We start from the raw sequence: 23,502 nt of genomic DNA on the forward strand, positions 1-23,502 counted from the left end.
TCTATTTGTTATTGTTGTTTCACAAAAATTATTAAAAAGACCTTGCCATGCTATAATGTAGTCTTCTACCATATGAGCTTTAATGGCTAAAAATATTTCATGGTATGAAGATACCTTAATTTATTTACCCAATAAATAACAGGTGGCTTCTGGATTTCTCTATTTTAGATAGTGCTGCTTTTCACAACCTGGTAGCTACATGTTTGTGAACTGCTGTAACGATTTCCTCAGGATTGGTCTCTAGAAGCAGAAAAACCCAAGGATGTGCACACACAATTGCCAGATTGTCCTCCTAAACCACACCTATTGCTGTTGAGTCTATTCTACTCATAGTGACCCTATGGGACAGAGTAGAACTGCCTCATAGGGTTTCCAAGGAGCGGCTGGTGGATTTGAACTGCTCACCTTTTCTGGCTAGCAGCCGAGCTCTTAACCACTGCGCCTCCAGGGCTCCTTTCCTCCTAAAAGGCCACACAATTTGCTCTCCCTGTATGGGGTGCAGTCTTGTGTCCCCACCTCACCACCCCTGCATTCTTTTTTTAGTCACAGCATCAAGGGCCAGGTTGTAGGAAAGTATGATGGTATGCTGGAGAGAACGTGAGGCCCATGAGGTCTGGGGTCAGAGTGAGTTTGAGGCCTTGACCCACCACTGCTAATTCTGCAGTTTACTGCCCCAGCCTTGATTTCCTCCTCTGCAAACAGGAAAATCAACAGTACCCACCTTGTTAAGCCATGAATGCTAAGTCAGATGATATAAAAAGAAGCATTTGTAAATGTGGACTGGTTGGCCCTACAGGCTCTAACAATCTCATTGTTTTGGGGCAGAGGATACAGAATGTGCAAAGGCCCTGTGGTGGGAAAAATAGGGGCACGACCCAACAAGGGTGGAAAGAAGTCTGGTGAGGCTGAGGCAGGGGACACAAACGAGTGTGAAGCAGGCCGTGGCCAGGCTGCAGGGCCTTGTAAGCATAGTGAGGAGTCTGGTCTTATTTTATGGACAAAGGTGAGCCACTTGGGGTTGCCATGAGTCAAAATCAACTCAACGGCAACAGGTTTGGTTTAGTTTTGGTCCTGGAGTGTTAAGGCACAAGGCTGTGGAGGAAGGAGTGACGTGATCAGATTTAGAATTTGTACTGATCCGGGTATGAGAGAGCGAAAGAGCCCAAGGGGAGCAAGAGAGGAAGCAGGGAGACTGTTGGTAAAAGGCTGCTGCAGCTGTTCAGGCAAAGATGACAACAGCTAGGGGGTCTCAGAGGCGTTGACAAATTGACAGATCAAGAGATAGCAAGGAGATAAAAAAAAATACGAGGTTTCAGAGGTGATGAAGGATCAGAGTCGGGGCGTTGGGGGAGGTGTCAGGAGCGACAAGGTTTCTGGACTGACAAGAGGATAAAGGATGGTACCGCCTCAGAACATGAGGACAAGATCAAGCCTGGGAGATCTCAAGGTTTGATATCTTTGAGACTCCAAAAGATACCAAATGTGCAGGTGGATATACTGGGTTGATCGACGAGATGAGATGTACAAAGAAATGGCCCTACAACAAGGCAGGAGGTTCTCATGGCTTAACGAGGGAGATGATGTAAAGGGCTGGAATGTCCAGAGAGGGGGGAGCTCACTTCCAGTTGGAGTGAAGGCAATCAGGAAGGCTGCAGGGAGGAGGTGATAAGTAGGGGGAGGGCATGAAAGACAGGCAGGATTTAGGCGTACAGAACAAGAGATGGTCATCGGAGGGCTGGACATGGGCAAAGACAGAGCAGGGGCAACAACGAGCTGTTGGGGACCTGGTCACCATTCAGGATCTCCAACCTGCCCCTGTCCCCCACCCCAGCTTTTCCTCTTCCTGAGGGCTCAGTCTGTGGACTCACAAGAAGCTGCTTTTTCTGTGCATGCTCCTCCATCTTCTGCTTCATGTTCTCCTTCCGCTGCTGCCGGGGAAGCTTCTCCACTTCGGACTTTACCTGCACCAGAGACAGCAGAGCTTTCAGCGAGGGCACCCTACCCTCCCTACAAAATAAGCCTGCAACTCCAGAACTAGGCCAAGGGCACACAGGACATGGCCTAGCTTTGGGGGCACTTGTCCCCCACCCTGCTCTCTGCCAAGCCCCCGGGCAGGTGGCACCTCCGAGTCCACTCCCGTGGGCTGCTGCTCCAGCTCCCTGACTCCTCCAGGGCGGCGAGTGCTGTGTTTGGCTGCTTGGCAATGCCCCCGCCACCCGCCACTTCTGCTGATATACCAGTACCTCTGTTTCCTTTAGAGTAGTATTTTTCAACGTTTCATTTTTTATTCTTGTCCTTAAAAAGCTTTTTAGACATTTTCTTCCTAGCCACCCCCTCCCATAAAATACAGTGGTAGTTCAGTGGTAGAACTCTCACCTTCCATGTGTGAGACCCCCAGGTTCGATTTCCAGTCAATGCACCTCATGCATTGCCACCACCTGTCTGTCAGTGGAAGCCTGCATGTTGCTAGGACGCTGAACAGGTTTTAGTGGAGCTTCCAGACCAAGATGGACTAGGAAGAAAGGCCTAGTGATCTACTTCAGAAAAATCAACCAACAAAAACACAATGGGTCACAATGGTCTGATTTGCAACCAATCATGGGGATGGTGGAGGACTGAGCGTTTTGTTCATTGTGCATCGGGTCACCATGAGTCAGGAGTCGACTTGATGGCAGCTAACAGTAACATTATCTGTTCATGTGCTGTGGCCTGTTGACATAGCAAAGTTACTTTCCGTCCTTGTTGAGAATGTATGCTTCAGGGAACCATCCCTCCCACGCTCAGTCCTTGAGATTTAGGTGTGGCTGACACCCTCTAGCCCCATCTGGGCATACGATCCTGGCCTGGTCAATCAGCATAGTCTTCACCCCTGGCATCAGGGATTGGCTCAGAGATGAGCATGTGGCCCTGGCTGGGCCAGCGAGAGCTGCAGGACATTTGCTGGAGCTACTGAGGAAAAGGCGCTCTCTTTCACCTGGGGTGGCTAAGCTGAGAGGATGTAGGCCAAGAGCCAGTAGAGGTTCCCTTGTAACTCTTGAAGGACTGCCTGAGACAAAATCTACATAGGAAAGCAATGCCAAGAGATGAAAAAGACGGATTCCCGGTGACGTCAGATGCCAATACGTTTTCTTTCTTCTTTATGCCAGCTGGAATTTGCTTTCTACCTTTATAATAGCAACACTGACTGATAACGGTAGGAACTGATTTTCAGGTTTTGTGGATGGGAAACCTGAGGCTCAGAGAGGTGAAATGACTCATTCTGGGTTGCACAGCTAGTAAGCAGCAGAGCCCGGGTTCTAACCCAGGCCATCTGACTTCAAATCCATGCCCTGCCCACTCCCCTGCATACTGGAGGCCCCTGTTGTGGGCTGAGGTCCTGAAGCCCTCAGTCACAGTCACAGTCCTGGACTCCTGTTGCAGCACTGCATGGCAGGAGCTTCTGAGGCCTGTGGGGGGTGGGGGGTGGGGGGTGCACTGACTGACTCCAAGCCCCTTACCTGCTCCGAACCAAGCTTCTAAGCACCTGTTACAGGCATCTTTAGGCAGGCAAGGGCAGGCTGTGGGCTGGGAAAGTAAGGAATGGGCTAAGAAGGCCTTGTCCTTGGTGGGGGCACAGCCACAGGGTAGATTTTTAGTCTTCCTTAGCCTCTCGCATACATGAAGAGGCATCTACACACTGAGATGCAGGCCCCAAGCAGTATGGGGAGGCATGTGCTATACCTGTATCATGGAGGCAGGGTGCGGGGAGCAATGCACATGCCCCTAAATCAGGACTCTGTTAACATCTCTGTTGGACAGTCATTTGTTGACTAAGAGCAGTGGTTCTCAACTGGGAGTGATTTTGACCCCCAGGGGGCATTTGGCAATGTCTAGAGACATTTTTAGTTGTCACAACTAGGAGGGTGCTACTGGCATCTAGTGGGTAGAGGCCAGGGAAGCTGCTAAACATCCTACAACAAAAAGAACAGCCCCACAAGAAAGAATTATCCAGCCCCAAATGACAACACTGCCAAGGTCAAGAAACCTTGATTAAATGATGTCCTGAGGCCACGTCGGTTGTTAACAAAGGAAGACGGAGCCCCAAGTGATGCTGGGAGCTGCCAGATGGGTACAATTTTCTTTCTATCTGTCTCTCTCACATATTCATTCTTCATGTGGGAATTCAAGTTCATTTTCATTAATCAATGTCTTCCACAAGGTCAAGTCATCTTAAAATCACTGATTAGACTGGACAATAAAGGTATCAACTGAGACTCTATTAGTGATACTTTTTTATCCTTTTAGTCCAACCACCTTGAAAAGAAGTTTGTATAAAAATAGTAAGGAAGGATAACAGAAAGTCAGGAATACAGACAACAGCAAACACTTGCATATATCTATTAGTATATGCCAGGCTATTCCAAGCGCTTTACATATAATAGCTCATTTAATTCTCACTACAATCCTTTGCAGTAGGAACTACTAATAAAGAGACACAGACAGGCAGAGATAGCATGCATGGGTTGTAAGGCACCTGGGAAGGTGTGAGTTCCTCAACTATCTGAGGAGCTCTGGGTGGGGGTCAAGGGAGAGAGTGGGTGTGCTGGATTAGGCCTGGAGATGCTTTTCTCTGAGACAGAGCCCTTAATATCAAGTCAAAGCCCTCGTTTCTAGATGGGTAAACTGAGGAACCCAAGCAGAACCCCAAGTATTAGATGCCACACACTGCCAAAGTTCAATGCCAGGCTTGGAAACCTTGCTGGAAACCTGCTGGCAGTGAGAAAATCCAACTTTGTTAAAAGCAGGCTCTCGTAAGGGTGAGGGGCCTTTATCCACTTCTACATTCCCTACCCCAGGCGCCTTGTCTGTTTTCCACTCTCAATTCTCCACGATTCCTTCACCCTTAACACACACAAAAGGGGTATGTGTGTGATAAGGTTGGGGGCCAAGAAGAGAAATGGCATCTACTGAGCAACTATTCTGGGGCAGACATTAGGTCTAATGCTTAACATAACCTCCCCCCAGAAAAAAAAAAAAACAAAAAACACAAACAAACCCACTGCCGTCCAATCGATTCTAACTCATAGTGCCCCTATGGGACAGGGCAGAATTGCCTCATGGGAATTCCAAGGCTGTAATCTTTACAGAAGCAGACTGCCACATCTTTCTCCCGTAAAGTGGCTGGTGGGTTCAAACTGCCAATCTTTAGGTTAGCAGCCAAGTACTTAACCACTGCATCACCAGGGATCCCTGCGCTTACCATACATCTAATTTAATGCTCAAAACATCCATATGAGAAATGTATGGTTAACAATAATTAACAAAAGAGCAAGCTTCTGGCCATGGACCACTACCCTACATGATCTGGCCCATTTACTTCTCCAATTTCATCTCGTGGTAATCACCCCTTTGCCTTCTAAATTTCAGCCACATTGATTATTTTTTAAACTCTTTGTGAATACTCCAATTTCTTTCCATACCCCAGGACCTTTGCACATGCCATCCCAGGTTCCTGGAATGCTCTTAGCCCTGGTAGCATCCTTCTGGTCTCCACTTAAATGTCACATGCTGAGAGGCCTTCCCTGACACTCTAGCACAGGTCTCTCCATATATTTTCTAGTTTACCAGTCTATCTGCTTTCACAGCACATAAGCAGTTGGCAATTGTTCTATTTGGGTAACGGTGTACTTGCTTTTTTCCTGGCTTCCCTGGAGATTAATACCTCCTTTAAGTAGGGATCATGTCAATTTTGTTCATTGCAGTATCCTTGGAACCAAGTACAGTGCCACACATATAGATACTCAGTCAAATAGCTGCTGAATAACTCTCATATTGCCCAAAGGCAAATGGGACTCGGGGAGGTAACTTGTCCAAAGCCAGACAGGTAGCAAGTTCCAGAGCCAAGACTCAACACTAGGCCTGATGTTCAGGCTTGTGCTCCCTGCATGAGCTGGGGATATGTTTGACATCAGCTCCCCCACAGCTCCCAGCCCACTTGTCCATCTCTCAGCACCAGGGCCAGGACTAGGGTGATGGGAGTGAGGCACTCGCCTTGGACACAAAATTTAAGGGGATGCCAAAAAACTCAATAATCAAGATAAATGATATTTTTAAAAATCAAAATTAACGCAAAAAAAAATTCACAATGAAAAAAATATCAAAGCAGTAAATAAAGACTTATAGTACAGCACTATTCATAATAGGTGGAAACAACCCAAGCGTCCATCAACAGATGAATGGATAAACAAAAAAAAAGTATTATTCATACAATGGAATATTATTCAGCCATAAAAAAGAATGTAGTTCTCATACATAAGATATGGATGAAACTGGAAAACATTATGCTGAGTGAATTAAGCCTGACCCAAAAGGTCAAATATCATATGATCCCACTTACTTGAGATGTTTAGAAAAGACATGTGCATAGAGACAGAAAGCAGGTAAGTGGCTACCAGGGCCTGGACAGAGGGGAGGATAGGGATACTGTTTAAGGGGTACTGAGTTCTGTCTGGGGTGATGAAAAAGTCTTGGAAATAGTGGTGAAGGTACACAACATTGTGAATATAATTAATGTCACTGAACTGTATGCTTTAAAGTGGTTACAACGGCAAATTTATGCTGTATATATTTTACTACAATTATTGTTTAAAAAAAAACCCATGACGAAGAAAATATCAAAATGTTTCCCCAGCCTGAGGCCAGAACAACTAGATGGTGCCCGACTACCACCACAGATCACTCTGACAGGGATCACAATAGAGGGTTCCAGACAGAGTGGGACAAAAATGCAGAACAAAATTCAAATTCACTAAAAAAGACCAGACATACTGGTCTGACAGAGACTGGAGGAAACCCCAAGATTATGGCCTCCAGACACCCTGCTAACTCAGAACTGAAGCCACTCCCAAAGTCCACCTTTCAGCCAAAGAATAGACAGGCCTATAAAACAAATAATAACACGCCGTGAGGAACGTGCTTCTTAGTTTAATCAAGTATACAAGGCCATGCCCAAAAGCAAAGACAAGAACGCAGCAAGGGACAGGAAAACTGGATAAATGGACATAGTGAACCCTGGGGTAGAAAGGGGAAGGGGGAGAGTGCTGACACATTGCAGGGAGTACAACCAATGTCACAAAACAATTTATGAATGAATTTTTGAATGAGAAACAAATTTGCACTGTAAACTTTGACCTAAAACACAATACAATTAAATACATATTTATATATCAAAATGTTAGATAAAGACAGGACCCAATCTGGTACTTGCATGACTCAGCCTTATCACCCCACCCTGAACCCAGCCCTGTTAGATAAGTCTTAACTTCAATTTTGATATTCATTTATCATGAATTTTTAATATTAATTTCTATTTTTACATATTGCATCAAAATATTATTAAGCTTGATACTGAGAATTTTGGCACTCCCTTAAATTTTGTGCCCGATGTGAATGCCTCATTTGCTGTACCCTAGCTGCGCCCCTGCTCATCTGGCCAATGGCCTGGCTCCCAGAGGCAGCTGCCTAAAGCCTACTGGATGTACCAAACATCAAGCCCATCATGGTAAAGTCTGCGAACTGGGCTGTAATTGAAGGCCCTAGGACTGTGGCTCACCCTTGGAGGCAGTTCATCTACTGCTGTCACTGGGGGATTGGAAACACTGGATTGGTCCCCCTGCCCTGGCCTTCCCCCTTCCTCTGTCTGCCTCCTTCTTCATGAGAGTACAGAAAGGAAAGTATGGCCCAGCCCCTGGGGTCCAGTTTCACAGAGGGAGGAGTGGGCTCTTCTCTGGAATATGAATGCCCTTCCCCAGGGTGGGTAGAGACGATGCCTCCCTCCCCTTGTCTCAGGACCATTTGGTTCTTCCAGCTGTGAGGGGACACAGGCAGAAGAGGCATGTGGATCCCAAGCAGGGGATCACTGTTTTGGGAGAAGAGAGGGTATCATGTAGCGGACTTGCTGTGTTTGCACATCCAGCACCCACGCCTCTTCTGGCAAACCAACCGAAAACGAAATCCATTGCTGTCAAGTTGATTCTGACTCACAGTGACCCTATAGGACAGAGTGGAACTGCCCCATAAAGTTTCCAAGGAGCGCTTGGTGAATTTGAACTGCCGAACTTTTGGTTAGCAGCTGTGGCCCTTAATCACCATGCCACCAGGGTTTCCCACTTCTGGCAATAGCACCTCAAAATCCCCTGAGCCACCGTCCCTTCCTTCTTCCCTGTGCTCTTTCAGCTGGTGTTGCTAGGCTGGGAGGATGCAAAGGAAGCTGGCAGAGGCTACATGGCAAGGCCTACCAGGAATGAAGGCAACACAGGAAAGCAGAGAACAATGGATGGAGAAGTGGCTCCTGACAACACAGTTGACACCTGGGTCCAGCTCTGCCTGGACTTAGCTTTTCAGTTACATGAGCTCTCCAGAATCCCCTGTTGTTGAGATGAGGTTTTGCTGGGGGTTCCATTACTTGCAGACGAGAGTCCTGATACTCTGAGACCCCCCTGCCACAGCCCAGCATATACTCACCTCCTTCTTCATCAGTTTGAACTGTTCCTGGAACCTGGCGTAGTCCCGCTCCTGGTCCAGGCGGATCCGCTTGGCCTCCTCCCGACGGCGTACGGCATGCTCTTGCTCCATCTTCTCCACTTGCTGCTTCTGCTGACGCTCCAGGTTCTCCAGCTCCACGTCAAAGTACTTCTTCTTGGTCTGGAAGGAACAGAAAGGGGAATTCAGCAAAGTCACTTTATACCTGGGAGAGAGGTAGGGGAGAGCCCAGAGCCTGTGCTTACACTTGGGTTTGAGTCCCAGCTCCAGCACATCTCTGCTGTGTGACCTGGGTCAAGTGATTTAAGCTCTCTGAGTCTCAATTTCCTCATCTGCTAAAGGGAGACCAGACCATCTCCCTTACAGAGTTGTTGCATGGTGCTCAGTAAAGGTTATTTCCCTTCTAGAAGCTCCTCTCATGTGACTCAGAGGATCACTGCGATCTTCATGTGATTCTGTGTTTACAAGTCAGTGCTCAATGAGATTTTGAAACCACAGGGATTGGGCAAATGTCCACTGCCCAGTCATTCCCAGTCTGCAGGACTCATCTTTTCCCACTTACATTGATTTCTTGTTCAAAGCGTTTCTGCATCTGCTCTAGCTGTAGCTCATGCTTCCTGCTCAGCTGGGTCTGGTTCCGATGTTCTTCCTTCTGGAGCAGCCGGAGCTCTCGGAGTTCCTGGCGCCTGCAGGGTTAAAGGATGTGGACATTTCAGAGAGAGATCACATAATTCACCTGAGCAGACTAAGGGCTGGAGCGTGGACAAGCGTCACACAAGTAGGGGCAGAGGCATGACTAGAACTCAGGCCTCATCTGACATTTAGTGACAGATGAAACATTAATAATTTTAATAAATAAAGAGCACTTACAAATCAATAAGACAAAAAGAGCACCCTAATAAAAAAGTGGGTTAGAACACGGACATGAAACGGAAGATGAAAAAAAAACATTATGTCTAAGTTAGGCAACATTAAAAAGAAATACCATTTTCTTTAAGTAGGCAAGATTACAGTGGAAACTGACACTTTCGTATATTGCTGATAGTTATAAATTGGTACATCTCTGAAGGACAATTTAGCAATATGTTCATGCCTTTTGACACAGTAGTTCCACTTCTGGATATTGAATCTGAAGAAACATTCAGAGATACAGCACACCATTGAATAAGGAAGGATGTTTGTAACATTAGTTGTAAAAAATTGGAAACAAAGGTCCATCAGTTTAGATCTAATCAAAGAAATTAAAATGTATCCATATGACAGAATTCTATACAATCATTAAAAGTCAAGTCTTAGACTATCTATGGGATCAAACTAGCAACAGCAACTCCAAAGGCTAGACGGGAAGCTGAGGAGGCAGGGAGTTTGTTGATGGAGGAGGAACAACTCAGAAAAGGAAGGTGAGAATGGTTGCACGACTCAAAGAATGTAGTCAGTGTCACTGGACTGTACATGTAAAAATTGTTAAATTGGTGTATGTTCTGCTGTCTGTGTTTCCAACAACAACAAAAATAAATAAACTATTTTAAAAGATCAAGTCTTAGGAAAATATTTAATTACGTTGTGAAAACGTCTATTAAAAACACAACAACTCCTTATGAACAGATACAGAGTGATCTCTAAGTGAAAAGAGCAAGCTGCTAAAGAGTGTCTAAACTGCTACCCTCCCATCTGTATAGAACACAAGACGGGGAATATATGTGTGTGACTAAGTACGTCCAGAAAGATATATGAGACAGTATTACTCAGGGAGGGGAATTGGGTGGCTGGCAGGAAAGGGAGGGAGGGGGAGTTTTTACTGTTTACCTTCTTCTATTTTCGGAATTTTGAACAAAGAGATTATATTACCTATTCAAAAAATAAATACAATAAAAATTTGACCTACACCACATACTAGGCCTTACTTTTATAAAATTACCTTAATCTTGCACTCACAGAAAAAGTACGGGCAGGATAAACCCCAAAGTGGTAACTGGGCAATTCCATTAAAAAACTTGATGTATCATTTATATAATCAGAAAAGAAAAACCAATTTAAATGCTGCAGAAAGAACTCAGCCTCCTGGTTGTGAACCAGGAGCTCCCTGGAGATCTCTTGGGATTAAGTTGATGAGGCCTGGGTTCTAGTCTAGTGCCCACAGTCTGTACTGTGGGTGCCCACTCTCACCCCAGCTGGCCTTCCTCTCGGCCCTGAGTGGGTATATCTGCCCCTGGAACTACCCACCATAATGAGAGGCTGGGCACATTCTCTGGGGTCTGGGAGGCCTTGTTAGGATCTTAGCTCCGTCAACTTGCCAGCTGCAGGCCTTGCGCAGACACCCAATCTTTGTGGGCCTCCACTGCCTCATCTGTAAAATGGGGACAATAATCTCGACTTCTCAGGTTCTTTGGGGGTTGAATGAGGTGATGTAAATAGGGGGTGAGGGGGCAGCCAGGGCTCCCCAGCCCTTTCTACACCATATAAAGAAGCTTCTATCTGAGCCTCTGCTTTGCTGGGATGTGAGAAAGTAGGGGTGACTTATACAAATGTTAACAAAGAAACAGAAATCTTAACCCTGGAGAAACCAAGGCTTAGAGAACAACTGGCAAGTAAACAAATCAAGGAACACAGAGAGAAGAAGGCAGGCAGCCAGGTTCTGACATCACCTCCCTGACCCACCTGAGTTCTCACAAGGGCAGCTGTTAGACAGGCAGGCTAATATCTTAAGAAGGAATCTGCACAAGCAATTTTAGGAAAGAACAGGGGGAACTCTGACCCACGAGTTTCAATCTGGGACAGGGATGAACATGTTATCACATGATTAAAAAACCTACATGTGACCCTCCTCCTCAAAAAAAAAAAAAAAAAAAAAAGGTTGCCTTTGAGTTGACTCCAACTCATGGCGACCCCATGTGTGTCAGAGAACTGCAATAGATATTTTTGAAAGCAGATTGCCAGGTCTTTCTTCTGAGGTGCCTCTGGGTGGACTGGACCCTGCACACGTGAGCCAATCCTCTGGAAATGCTAGGATCCAGGCATTACAGGGGCGTGGGCCGCGGGGAATGATCTAAGCCTCCACGCCCCTGCAGCCAGGCACCCAGTTTACAGGACGCTCAGACCTCCAGCCCACAGCACACAAGTAGGGAAAGGCTTGTTCTTCCTGAGCACCTCACCTCCACCTGGGCTGGGTCTCACCTTTCCAACCTGAGTGGCACACAGCTCCTCCTCTTAAAGAGGGGTCCAGTGCCACGGCCAGAGGGCATCACTTCTAGGTGGGGTATGGGGAATCTGGAATTTCAACCCTGGAACCTGAACTAACAAGAGGGGAGAGGATAGAAACCCAGGCCCCGAAGTCTGAAGCTTGAGGAATCCAAGGCACCTCCCAGGTTACTGCTAAAATCAGAAGGTAGTATTACCGGGCAAGAGCAACCCCTGCCTAGCCTCCCCAGCCCTCACAGGAGAGGACACAAGTGTGTGTGTGTGTGTGTGTACACGTGCATGCACATGCAGAAACACCACTAACCAACCAACCAACCAACCAACCAGTCAACCAGCCAAACAGCCAGCCAGCCAGCAGCCAGCAGCCAGCCAGCCAAACAGCCAGCCACCAACCATCAAAAAGCCTGCTCTCATCCTTCTGGCCCCTAGAGGGAATGAGTGCTCCACCGTATCCTAAACTGCCTCTATCTGGCTTTGGAATCTTTGTGCTTTTTAAAAATATGAACGTGTGTGATGTTCCAAAAAGTTTGCTCCAAACCAATCATGAATTTACCCTGCAAAGGCCTGGTCTTGGTGGAGCTGGGTGGCTGCTCGGCCTCCCTGACTGGTATGCCCTACCCTGCCACCCCTAGGAGGCATCTGGTCTGGTTGAAAGTCAGTGAAATCCTTATACAAACAGGTCTGGTGCAGTGGGGTGAACAGTGGCCCCTAAAGCGTTGTCCACCTCTTAAGCCCCAGAATCTGGGAGTGTGACCTTATTTGGGAAAAGGGCCTTTGCAGAGGTAATTAAGGACCTCAAGATGAAATCGTTCTGGATTATCTGGGTGGGCCCTAAACCCAATGACAAGTGTCCTTGTCAGAGACAGACGTAGGAGAAGACAGAGAAGAAGGTCATGTGGGACTGCGGTGATGTGGCCGCAAGTCAAGAAATGCCAGCAGCCACCAGCAACTGGGAGAGGCAAGGAAGGATTCTCTCCTAAGGACTCTAGAAGGAGCGCAGCCCTGCTCACACCTTGATTTTAGACTTCTGGCTTCCAGAACTGTGAGAGAACAGATTTCTGTTGTTCTAAGCCACCAAGTTTGCAGTTATTTGTTGTGGCAGCCACAGGAAAATAATATACCCAATCATAATCTCACCTCTACCCCTTCCCAACTGGGTGACCTGGAGCAAGTAATTTAACTGCCAAGAAACAGTTTCTTCATTTATAAAATGGTGGAAGTAGGGTATCCCTAAGGAAGGCTATAAGGAGTCCCTGGGTGGCACATGGTTAAGCACTTTGCTGAGAACCAAAAGGTTGCAGCTTGAGTTCACCAGAGGTATGCTGGAAGAAAGGCCTGGCTATCTACTTCTGGAAAATCGGCCATTGAAAACCCCAGGGAGCACGATTCTACTCTGACACACATGGGATCAGAATCGACTCACCAACTCACCAACTTCTGTTTTTTGTTGGTTGGTTGGTTGGTTGACTTGTTTAAGGAGGGCTGTAGGGGAGGGCATTGGTGGTTCAGTGGAAGAATTCCTGCCTTCCATGTGGAAGACCCAGGTTCAATTCCTGGCCAATATGCCTCATGCCTGCCACCACCCATCTGTCCGTCGAGGCTTGTGTGTTGCCATGGTGCTGAATAGGTTTCAGTGGAGCTTCCAGGTTAAGGCTGACTAGGAAGAAAAGCCTGGTCTTCTACTTCAGAAAATCAGCCCATGAAAACCGAAATGGATCACAACAGTTTGATTTTGTTATATGTGAGTTGGGGGCTGCCTTGACAGCAGTTAACAACAAGCAGGGCTATTACAGGAAAAGAGCAACTGAAAAGCACAAAGCACAGTTCCTGGCTTGTAGGTTCTGCCTCACACCTTCCCGCTCGGTCTGATCCCTCAGTAAGACTCACTGGTTGTGCCTCCAAAATGTATGTCAAACCCAACCACTTCTTCCCTTTCCTGTGGCCACTGCCCTGGCCCAAGCCCACAGCCTGACTGTCCTGGAAGAGGGCCAAGTCTCCTGGTCTCTCATTTCCCTGCTCCCAGTCTTGCCCCCTCTACAGCCCAGGTCGCACAGCAGCCAAAGCCATCTTTAAAAAGGGACAGCAGAGCTGGTCACTCTCCAGCTGTTACCCTCCCTTCTCCACTGCACCAGGAATAAAAGCCACACTCTTTCACCCCAGCCCCACAGGCCCTACATGGTCTGGGCCCTGCTGACCGCACTGACTGCATCCCCTACCCTCTCCCTCTGACCCTTATACTCCAGCCCTGTCCTTTCAAGGCCTTAAACAAGCCAAGGGCCACTCAGCAATGGCAGTCCCCTCTGCTTATCTCACCCTCCAGGCTCGGCTCAGAGGGTTTCCCTCAGAGCTGCCTCTCACCACGCCCTGCCCAGCCTAGATGGTTGCTGTCATGTCACCCAGAAATTAGCCTGTGTAGTGTGCGTTGGCCCATTAGGTGTAATTTCCACAAGGGCAAAGGCCTTATCTAGTTGGGTCATTGCAGTATCCCCCAACCCCAGTGTGATGTCTGTGCTGCTGTGGGGGCTCAGTTACCGTTTGTGTTTGGCATGGACAGATGGGCAGACAGGTGATGGGCAGATGAGCAGGTGGGAGGGAGGATGAGTGGATGAATGGATAGATGAATGGATGAGTAGATGCATGGATGGACAAACAGACAGATGGGTGGGTAAGTGGATAGATGGGTGGATGGCTGGCCAGCGTGCAGGATCTCAACCAAAACCAGTCTCCTTTTGTCTCCTGGATCTCCCACTTCACGCTACAGACAGATAGCCCTTAGGGCCACGCTGTGTACCACACATCCCCCCCACTACCACCATCAGTGGCTCTTCCCAGACTCACCGGAGAAATCTCATCTCCTCATCCTTCTTCTCATCGTCACCGATGATCTTGGAGGTGGTGATGCTCACCTCCACGCCGTCCACCACAAACTTGCGTGTCCGCTTGAGGGTCTTGTTGTACAGCTTTGAGTCCTGGCCGGGAAATATCATTAGGCAAAGCTCAGCATTTCAACTAAGAAACCACAGCTGATATGGGGGGAGGCCCGAGCCCTTCTGGCCCCCGAGACTCGGCCCAGCCCAGGGAGGACGTGGCTGTCCATCACCCCTCTCGCCTCAAGCTTCTCAATACAAGGGTCTGAGTGTCTGAGCATTCCCTCTTTCCTTTCCCTGGTCTTGGCCTTGGAACACTGCCCTGATGCCTCCCCATCTCACTGCCAGCACCCCGCACACACAGGCTGTGGTGGCAGAAAGGGCAGGGTTCTAATCCTGACTCTACCGCTTTCTCTGTAACCTGGGCAGGTCCCTTGTGCTGTCTGAGCCTCAGTTTCCTCACCAGTCAAATGAGGATAGTAATAGTACTTGCCTCACAGGGTGGTTATGACAAGTCAATGAGATAATGCGTAGGGATCACGCTGTGCAGCACCCAGCTCATGGCGATTGTGATCCCTGACGTTTACTATTACAGGACCAGAATCTCTTGTCAGCAATGCCAAAATCCAATGTGGAAAATCAAAAGTTACTTCATAACTGACTTGGCAGGAAACCTGATCTGACCTCCTATTTGGAACTGCCATGAGATTACTCCTCATCTTTACCTTTGACTATGAATAATTGTACATTTCACATGTTGTTGCTTACAGAGTGATGCCTGGACACCTGGAGGTGTGAGATAATATACAGCGCCCTTCAAAATTCTGGATTCTGATTAGGGTGAGGACCTGTGGCCTGCAGTGGTCTCATCACAGCATCTCCCCTTGCGTCTGACTCCTTGACTGGCTTCTGAGGCCCCTCCGGCCCTGCATGTCCAAGAGAGGAGACAGACAGCCAGGGTGGCTCCAGGCAGTCGGTCTCTGTACCCTCAAATCTGCTCTGACCCCCACCCCTGTTCAGTGGAGATGAGCCCACCGCTCTTGCATACCGAGGGTTGGGCCCATCACTACACTCTTCCGCCTCCTCCCACAGCACCTCACCCAGGACACCTTGGGGACAGGGCTGTCATACTTGACTCTATCATACACAAGTCACATGTCCTAGGACTCAGGTCGAAATGGGTCAAATGAGCGGCGAGAAATAGAAGCCGGCAGGAGAGGAGGGAGAGGGAAAGGGAGGCACCGGCAGCAGCTCTCAGCAGAGCTGCTTCTGGCCACAGGGTTTCATCTCTAAGGTAACAGGCTTCTACTGCAGGCCGACAGTGGAAGCAGCTGCAGGGGCTCATCAGAATAGCCCGACCCACTGCAGGACGGCCAGCACAGGAACGTTCTCAACACCCTGCTCTGGGTGCGGCTGGCCTTTAGCACAGAAAAAAAAGGTAAAAATGACCTTTAGTTACATTTAGAGTCCTTTTTTTTTTTTTTTTTAAGGCTGGAGAAACTACCCTAAAAGAGAAATGGATGAAGCTGATGGAAGTTCAACAAATTATACAGCTCGTGTGCTATTCCATTGTGTGATTTACAACAGGATAATCCAGGTTGGGGAATTACACTACCGTGTCTTAAGAAGGGAGTCCACGAGTAGTGCAAATGGTTACTGCCCTCAGATGCTAACCAAAAGGTTGGAGGTTCAAATCCACCCAGAGGCAACTTGGAAAAAAGGCATGGGGATCTACTTCTGAAAAATCAGCCATTGAAAACCCTATGGAGGACTTCTAAGTCAATTGGCAAAATAATTCTATTATGAAAACATTCTGCATCCCACTTTGAAATGTGGCATCTGGGGTCTTAAAGGCTAACAAGCGGCCATCTAAGATGCATCAGTGGGTCTCAACCCACCTGGATCAAAGGAGGATGAAGAACACCAAGGTCACACGATAACTAAGAGCCCAAGAGACAGAAAGGGCCACATGAACCAGAGACCTACATCATCCTGAGACCAGAAGAACTAGTTGGTGCCTGACCACAACCGATGACTGCCCTGACAGGGAGCACAGCAGAGGACCCCTGAGGGAGCAGGAGATCAGTGGGATGCAGACCCCAAATTCTCACAAAAAAACCATACTTAATGGTTTGACTGAGACTAGAGGAATCCCGGCGGTCATGGTCCCCAAACCTTCTGTTGGCCCAGGACAGGAACCATTCCCGAAGACAACTCATCAGACATGAAAGGGACTGGATAGTGAGTAGGAGAGAGATGCTGATGAAGAGTGAGCTACTTGTATCAGGTGGGCACTTGAGACTGTGTTGGCATCTCCTGTCTGGAGGGGGGATGGGAGGATAGAGAGAGTTGGAAGCTGGCAAAAATGTCACGAAAGGAGAGACTGGAAGGGCTGACTCATTAGGGGGAGAGCAAGTGGGAGTACGGAGTAAGGTGTATATAAACTTATATGGGACAATTTGACTTGATTTGTAAACGTTCACTTGAAGCTCAATAAAAGTTAATAAAAAAAAAGAAAGAAAACCCTATGGAGTGCAGTTTTACTCTGACACACATGGGGTCATCATGAGTCAGAACTGACTGCAGAGAAACTGGTGGTGGTGGTCTTAAGGTGGTTTTCATGTTGGGTCTGTGGGGGCAAGGCCAGTACCTGGGAACAGGGAATGGGGTTTTCCTGGAAGGGAGTTGCCTGCAAACTATACCAGAAAAAGACAGATCCTGAGACAGGAAGTAGAGACTTGGTAAAGGGAGAACATTCTCATCTGGACCTGGGCTCCAAGGAGGGCCAATATGCTTCGTGGTGCTGCTTGGTGGGTGGGCACATTGGCTCTAGGAAGCTGCCACCATAAGGGGTCCCGTCAGGATGGGCTGGGCAGGCAGGTGCAGACTGAGATGGCGTGGGCACTACTCTGTCACCACTCTTAGGTCTTTTCAAGAAGAGAAAGGACAGGACACCTGTCCCCGAGAAGGTGCTGGGTACCAATGCCGCTTATACATAAGAGCTGCTGTCCACACTTGTCCTAGTGACCTGTGGAACCTTCTGTTCCTCAAGCTCATTGTTGGGCTAGCTGCTTCTCCTCCTTCCTCTCCCTTTCATTTAGCAAATATTTTTTGAGTATCTGGTGGCACAGTGGTTAAGAGCTATGGCTGCTAACTAAAAGTTGGCAGTTTGAATCCAGGGGCTCCTCTGAAACCATATGGGGCAGTTCTACCCTGTCCTGTAGGGTCACTAGGAGTTAGAATCAACTCGACGGCAACAGGTTTTTGGGCTTACTGTGTGGTTTTCACTGGTGACACAATGAGGGGGGAAAAAAAAGAGAAAGAGCAATTATAGTACTTTCCCTAAAATCCATAGTGGAGTGAAGCCTCAGTCAAGTGGCCAATAGTGAGTTTAGGAACATTCTAGAATTACTAAAGTGGGTGGAAAAGGAGTCAGCCCCTTATAGCCAGTGAAGGAGATGGAGGCTGTAGCTCGCACTGGGAAGGCAGCAAAAAGAGTTAAGAGCATTGAGTTGGGGTCTGACCAGCTCCTCCACTTCCTACCTCCATGGTCCAGCTCCCAATTTCACTAAGCCTCCATCTCCTCATCTGTAAATTGAAGCGATGAAGCATGTAACAGTGTTCACCTCAGGTTGACCCCTCAGGCACACTGGCTATTGTCATCCGCAGTGTTACCGACCTCCAGGAAGGCCGCTATACCAGAAAAGAAAGCTGTGAGCCCTTTCCTCTCATTGAATCTACCAGTCATCAGCTGAACTACACAGCTGACCCCATAGAATGACCCCTGAAAGCCCCAAATAAAAGAACTTCTACTTCTAGGATTCTCTCTTCTGAATTTTACCTAGGCCTTTAACCAAACTTTGGAAGCCCTGGTGGTGTAGTGGTTAAGAGCTAAGGCTGCTAACCTAAAGGTCTGCAGTTTGAATCCACCAGGCGCTCCTTGGAAACTCTATGGGGCACTTCTACTCTGTCCTATAGGGTTGCTATGAGTCGGAATCGACTCAATGGCAAAGGGTTTGGTTTTTGGTTTAACCAAACTTTGAAATTTAAACCCAAACCAGGAGGGGCGGGGCTGAGACGGTGGAGTAGTCAGATACTTCCTGCGGTCCCTCTTACAAAAAAGACCCAAAAAAACAAGTGGCTCAATTATACACGATACAAGCTAGGAGTCCTGAACATCAAAGGTAAAGCTGAGGAATCGGACTGAGTAGCAAGGTGAGGGAGAAACAGTTCAGAAGGAGCGAGGAGTTGCCAGGCCTGACCCAGTGGGAACCGGCACCCCAAAGGATGATTCCGCTGGTGCCCAGAGTGGTGAGGCAAGCAGTGGCGTTTGGGACTTGTTTTCCACAGTGGGACAGAAGGAGTGGCGGAGAGTCTGCTCAACCCTCCAGAACAAGCAAGAAGCAGCCGTCAGTTGGCAAAAAGTTAAGTACCTGTGTTTAACCTACCTCACGGATCCAAAGATACCCCTTCGGGAAAAACCTCCCTCCCACTTACCTGCTCCCTTCTCGCTCTGCGCTGGGTCCCAGCCAGCTATACCCCCTGGGACTGATGAAGGGCCCTGCACTCACCCTGAGCCATTTTCCCAGCTTTGGAGAGGGAATAAATTAACAAACAGGGAAAAAATAATCTGCCGGCTTCTCTAAACCGGGAACTCAGGGCAGAAACAACTCCTTTACCTGGGCACAGACATAAGGGGTCCCAGGACTTTGAATGCCTTCACCCCTGCATAGACTTGTGTGGGCCCATTTCAACAGCGTAGGCCCTCATTAGCACAAAACAACAGAGTATATACCTGAAGTCTAACTTGTTTCAGCTATATGGTGGAGAGGCAGGTTCTTGACATTTGACACTGCTCTGCCTATTAAGCAGGGTCCTCACCTACCCACATCAGGGGCCTGAGGACTGGTGGCTCCATCCATGCCACCTAGCCACCCACAACGGGGGTCCAAGAATAAGTGGTGCCTCCCAGTCCTTACAGCCAACAGCACCGGGTACCCATAGGCGGCTGCAAAACCCATCCACCTACATGCTCTAGGGAACAGGGACACGCTTTCCTCGCAGACACTCAGGGGTGGCTGTCAGCCCCCTGCCTTGCTCAGCACGTGACCCCCTACTGCAGCCTGATACCTGTGCCTACACCAATCACCCCTGCTCATCTAGGGCTGTAGGTGAGAGCCTGTACTACCACTTGGTAACTGATTACCTGGATACCTGAGCTGAATCCATACAAGAAAAGTGAATGGACTCCTGGGCTCACATACCTAGTAACAGCTCTAACCACCTGGTGACAGGATGTTAGAGCTTCAAAGGCACCAGTAATCAAACTAGCCCACACAAGCAGCCTATTTGGGCATAACAATACAAAACAAGAAGCTAGGACACAGTAAGCAAAGATAAAATAAATACAGTAACTTATTGATGAGACAAAAGTCAATATCAAATCACATAAAGAGGCAGATCACAATGACTTCAGCAAGCTCCCAAAACAAAGAATCAAGAAATCTTCCAGATGAAGACAGCTTCCTGGAATTACCGGAGGCAGAATACAAAAGATTAATATACAGAATTCTTCAAGAGATCAGAAAGGAGATCAGGCAAAATGGAGAACAAGCCAAGCAGCATACAGACAAAGCATCAGAGGAACTTAAGCAGGTTAGACAAGAGCATAATGACAAATTTAAAAGGCTGCAAGAACGCATAGAGAGACAGCAAACAGAAATTCAGAAGATAACAATAAACCCAAACCAACCACTTGACATTACTAAGTCCCATACTGAACCCAAATATTTTGGAGATTAAACTACGAATCAAACTGTTGCTGTTAGCTGCCAACAAGTTGGCCCCGAACTTATGGCAACCCCATGCACAACAAGATGGGACCACTGTGATCCATACGGTTTTCATTATCTGATTTTTGGGAGTAGATCGTCACAACGTTCTTCCTTGTCTATCTTAGTCTGGAAGCTCTGCTGAAACCTCTTCAGCATCATAGCAACACACAAGCCTCCACTGCTGGATGGTGGTTGTCATTCATGAGCTGCATTGGCTCAGAATCAAACTTGGGTCTCCCGCATGAAAGGTGAGAATTTTTCCACTGAACCACCACTGTCCCCTCTAAGAATTGAGCTACAAGTTCCTTAAAGAAAAAGCAACTCTCATGAACCACTTCAAATGGAAGGTAGCTGCTAAACGCTTTCTAAAACCAAAGCTGGTCAGAAAACACCCTGTAACAATCCTGTTCCAACACTCTGGTGTGGGAGGTAGAATTACCTTAATGGACAGAGAGCCTGACTCTTTGTTCAGGGACAGGTCGGTGGATAGGGAGGTGCTGTAGTCCATGCCCTCGGAGATGGAGAGGCTGCCACAGCCTGAGTCCCTCTCGGATGGGCCTGGAGCCGTCTGGGTCGGGGGCTCCAGGCTGCCATTGGCCAGCTTCTCATCACCCAAGGTCTCCAGGGCGCTGCTGTTGGGCCGGTTCTGGCTTGCCTTTTGGGACCTGTTGACTGCTGGACTGAGGTCCCCCAAGTCAGTGATTTGCTTCTCCTCAGCTATGTGAATCCTGGCATCCATTGACACTGGCCGGGACTTCCGCAGGGGTGCAGGCACAGCTAGGCCATTCTCATTTCCAGGGGCCACAACTGGGGGGCTAGTGGCTTGGAGGGATCTGTCCCCAGAGGGCTCGCTGCAGGGCCCATTCACATTCTCCTGAGGCTCGATGGGTGTTGGCAGGGTGGAAGATGGTTCTTTGAGAGGTTTGTCGGCATCAAGGCTCAGCTGACTCACTTCGGAAGGGTTCCGAGTGTGGGCCCCCTGAGGCTTAAAAAAAAAGAGAGACAGTTAAGGCCATGCTGCTGTATGTCCAAGGAAAGAGTCAGAGACACAGCAGGATTAGAAAGTCGGACCTCGACAAGGTGGTGTGGGTTACGACCAAAGCAAACCCAAACCAAACCTCCTGCTATGGAGCCGATTCCGACTCACAGTGACCCCACAGGGTTTCCAAGGCTGTGAATCTCTACCGAAGCAGACTGCCACATCTTTCTCCCACAGAGCTGCGGGTGGTTTCAAGCCCTTAACCTTTCAGTTAGCCGTCAATCACTTTAACCACTGCACCACCAGGGAAGTAAAATAGGTATCAGCCTCCAGTAAGCCACACTTCTCCCCACTCCCTATTGCCTAACCAACAACAAAATTACTGCTTGTTTTAAGGAATAGGAATCTGATTGTCTCTAATCTTAGCTTCATTTAATGGCTATTATTCCTACTAGAAGGAGTCCCTGGGTGTTGCAAATGGTTAATGTACTCAGCTGCTTACTGAAAGGTTGGAGGTTCAGGTCTACTCAGAAGAGCCCTGGAAGAAAGGCCTGGAGAACTACCTCTGAAAAATCAGCCACTGAAAACCCTATGGAGCAGAGTCCTACTCTGACACCCAGAGGGTCACCATTAGTCCGAGCCAACTCAACAACAATGGGTTAGTTGGCAGGCTGTATCCCTTCTGGGAGTGGAGGTGATCATGGCCAGTGTAAGGCCACGGTTTTAGCTCGTGTCCTATCTAAGGGGGCAGCATCTACTCGGCTCCAGCCAATTACGACAAGGCGGAAGACTGGGCTTACTGTGGCCAGATCTTCCAATTTTTGAAGAGAAGCTGAAAATCTAGATTTCTACTGACATCTGAAGACTTTTAGATAGCAATTAATTCAAAAGTCATCAGAATTGTATAAAGTCCAAGTAAAACCTATCTGGGAGTTGGAGTCAATCTGCCAGCTACTAAGTTTTGTTTGTTTTTTTTAAACATTTCATTGTGCTTTGGGTCAAAGTTTACAGAGCAAATTAGTTTCCTGTTCAATAATTTATGCACAAATTGTTTCTTGACATTGGTTGCAATCCTTACAATGTATCAACACTCTCCCATTTCCACCCTGAGTTCCCCATTTCCATTTGACTGGTTTTCCTGTCTCTTCCTGCCTTCTCATCTTTGCTTTTGGGCAGATGTTGACTTTTGGTCTTGCATAGTTGATAGTTCCCTCATGGGCATTACTGTTTATTTTATAGGCCTGTTTATTATTTGGCTGAAAGGTGATCTCTGGGAGTGTCTTCAGTTTCAAGATAAAAGGGTGTCTAAGTTTCACAGTCTTGGGGGTTCCTCCAGTCTCTATCAGACCAGTAAGTCTAGACTTTTTCATGAATCTGAATTTTGTTTTACATCTTTCTCCTACTCTCACTGGGGCCATCTATTGTGATCCTGGTCAGAGCAGTTGGTAGTGGTAGCTGGGCACCATCTAGTTCTTCTGGTCTCAGGCTTGTGGAGGCTGTGGTTCATGTGGGCCATTAGTCCTCTGGACTAATTGCTTCCTTGAGTCTTTGGTTTTTTTCACTCTCCTTTGCTCCAGACCGGAAGCGACCAGCGGTTGTATCTTAGATGGCTGCTTACAAGCTTTCAAGACCCCAGACATTACTCACCAAAGTAGGATGCAAAACATTGTCTTTATGAACTGTTATGCCAGTTGACCTAGATGTCCCCTGAGACCATGTCCTCAGTCCTCAAGCCCAGCAACTCAGTCCTGTGAGGTGTTTGGTTATGGCTAAGAAGTTTCTATGACTGTGCCCCCATGTGTTCTATCGTATATATGAATATATGTGCAGCAACACAAATATGTATGTAGAAGTATCCACAACCTAATCTATATATGCATGTGGGTGCAGCTATTACGTTTTGAGCTTTGTTTTGTTTAATAGAGCTTTTGAGGGGTAGAGAGTACTGTAAACCTTGCTATTATGAAATAGAACACCCATTTCTTTGGATGAAACACGAATGTCCCGCTTAATGAATAAAGTGAGAATCCATATAGCTACCCTCCTGGTCAGGAGTGGAATCTGCCACTCCCAGTGACAATCCTCTCCCTTTCCTCAACTCGAT

At 47.7% G+C, this 23,502-nt stretch overlaps 2 protein-coding genes across 2 annotated transcripts in view; both read right to left on the bottom strand.

Moving 5' to 3' along the window:
• Nucleotides 1–23,502, bottom strand: part of STK10 (serine/threonine kinase 10) — a 168,214-nt gene that overhangs the window by 25,942 nt on the left and 118,770 nt on the right. The window contains exons 9-13 of the mRNA XM_003404657.4: nucleotides 20,859–21,404; nucleotides 14,557–14,687; nucleotides 9,083–9,206; nucleotides 8,503–8,682; nucleotides 1,869–1,961 (exon numbers count right to left, since the gene is read on the bottom strand). Coding sequence (XP_003404705.1) covers nucleotides 1,869–1,961; nucleotides 8,503–8,682; nucleotides 9,083–9,206; nucleotides 14,557–14,687; nucleotides 20,859–21,404 — 1,074 coding nt within the window. The remainder of the gene's footprint in view (nucleotides 1–1,868; nucleotides 1,962–8,502; nucleotides 8,683–9,082; nucleotides 9,207–14,556; nucleotides 14,688–20,858; nucleotides 21,405–23,502) is intronic.
• SH3PXD2B (SH3 and PX domains 2B) overlaps nucleotides 22,247–23,502 on the bottom strand; it is a 406,416-nt gene continuing 405,160 nt past the window's right edge. Inside the window, exon 14 of the transcript XR_010320756.1 lies at nucleotides 22,247–22,256. The gene's annotated coding sequence lies outside the window, so the exon portion shown is untranslated. The remainder of the gene's footprint in view (nucleotides 22,257–23,502) is intronic.

The sequence above is a fragment of the Loxodonta africana genome, chromosome 2, assembly GCF_030014295.1.
Source record: "Loxodonta africana isolate mLoxAfr1 chromosome 2, mLoxAfr1.hap2, whole genome shotgun sequence".
NCBI lineage: Eukaryota > Metazoa > Chordata > Mammalia > Proboscidea > Elephantidae > Loxodonta > Loxodonta africana.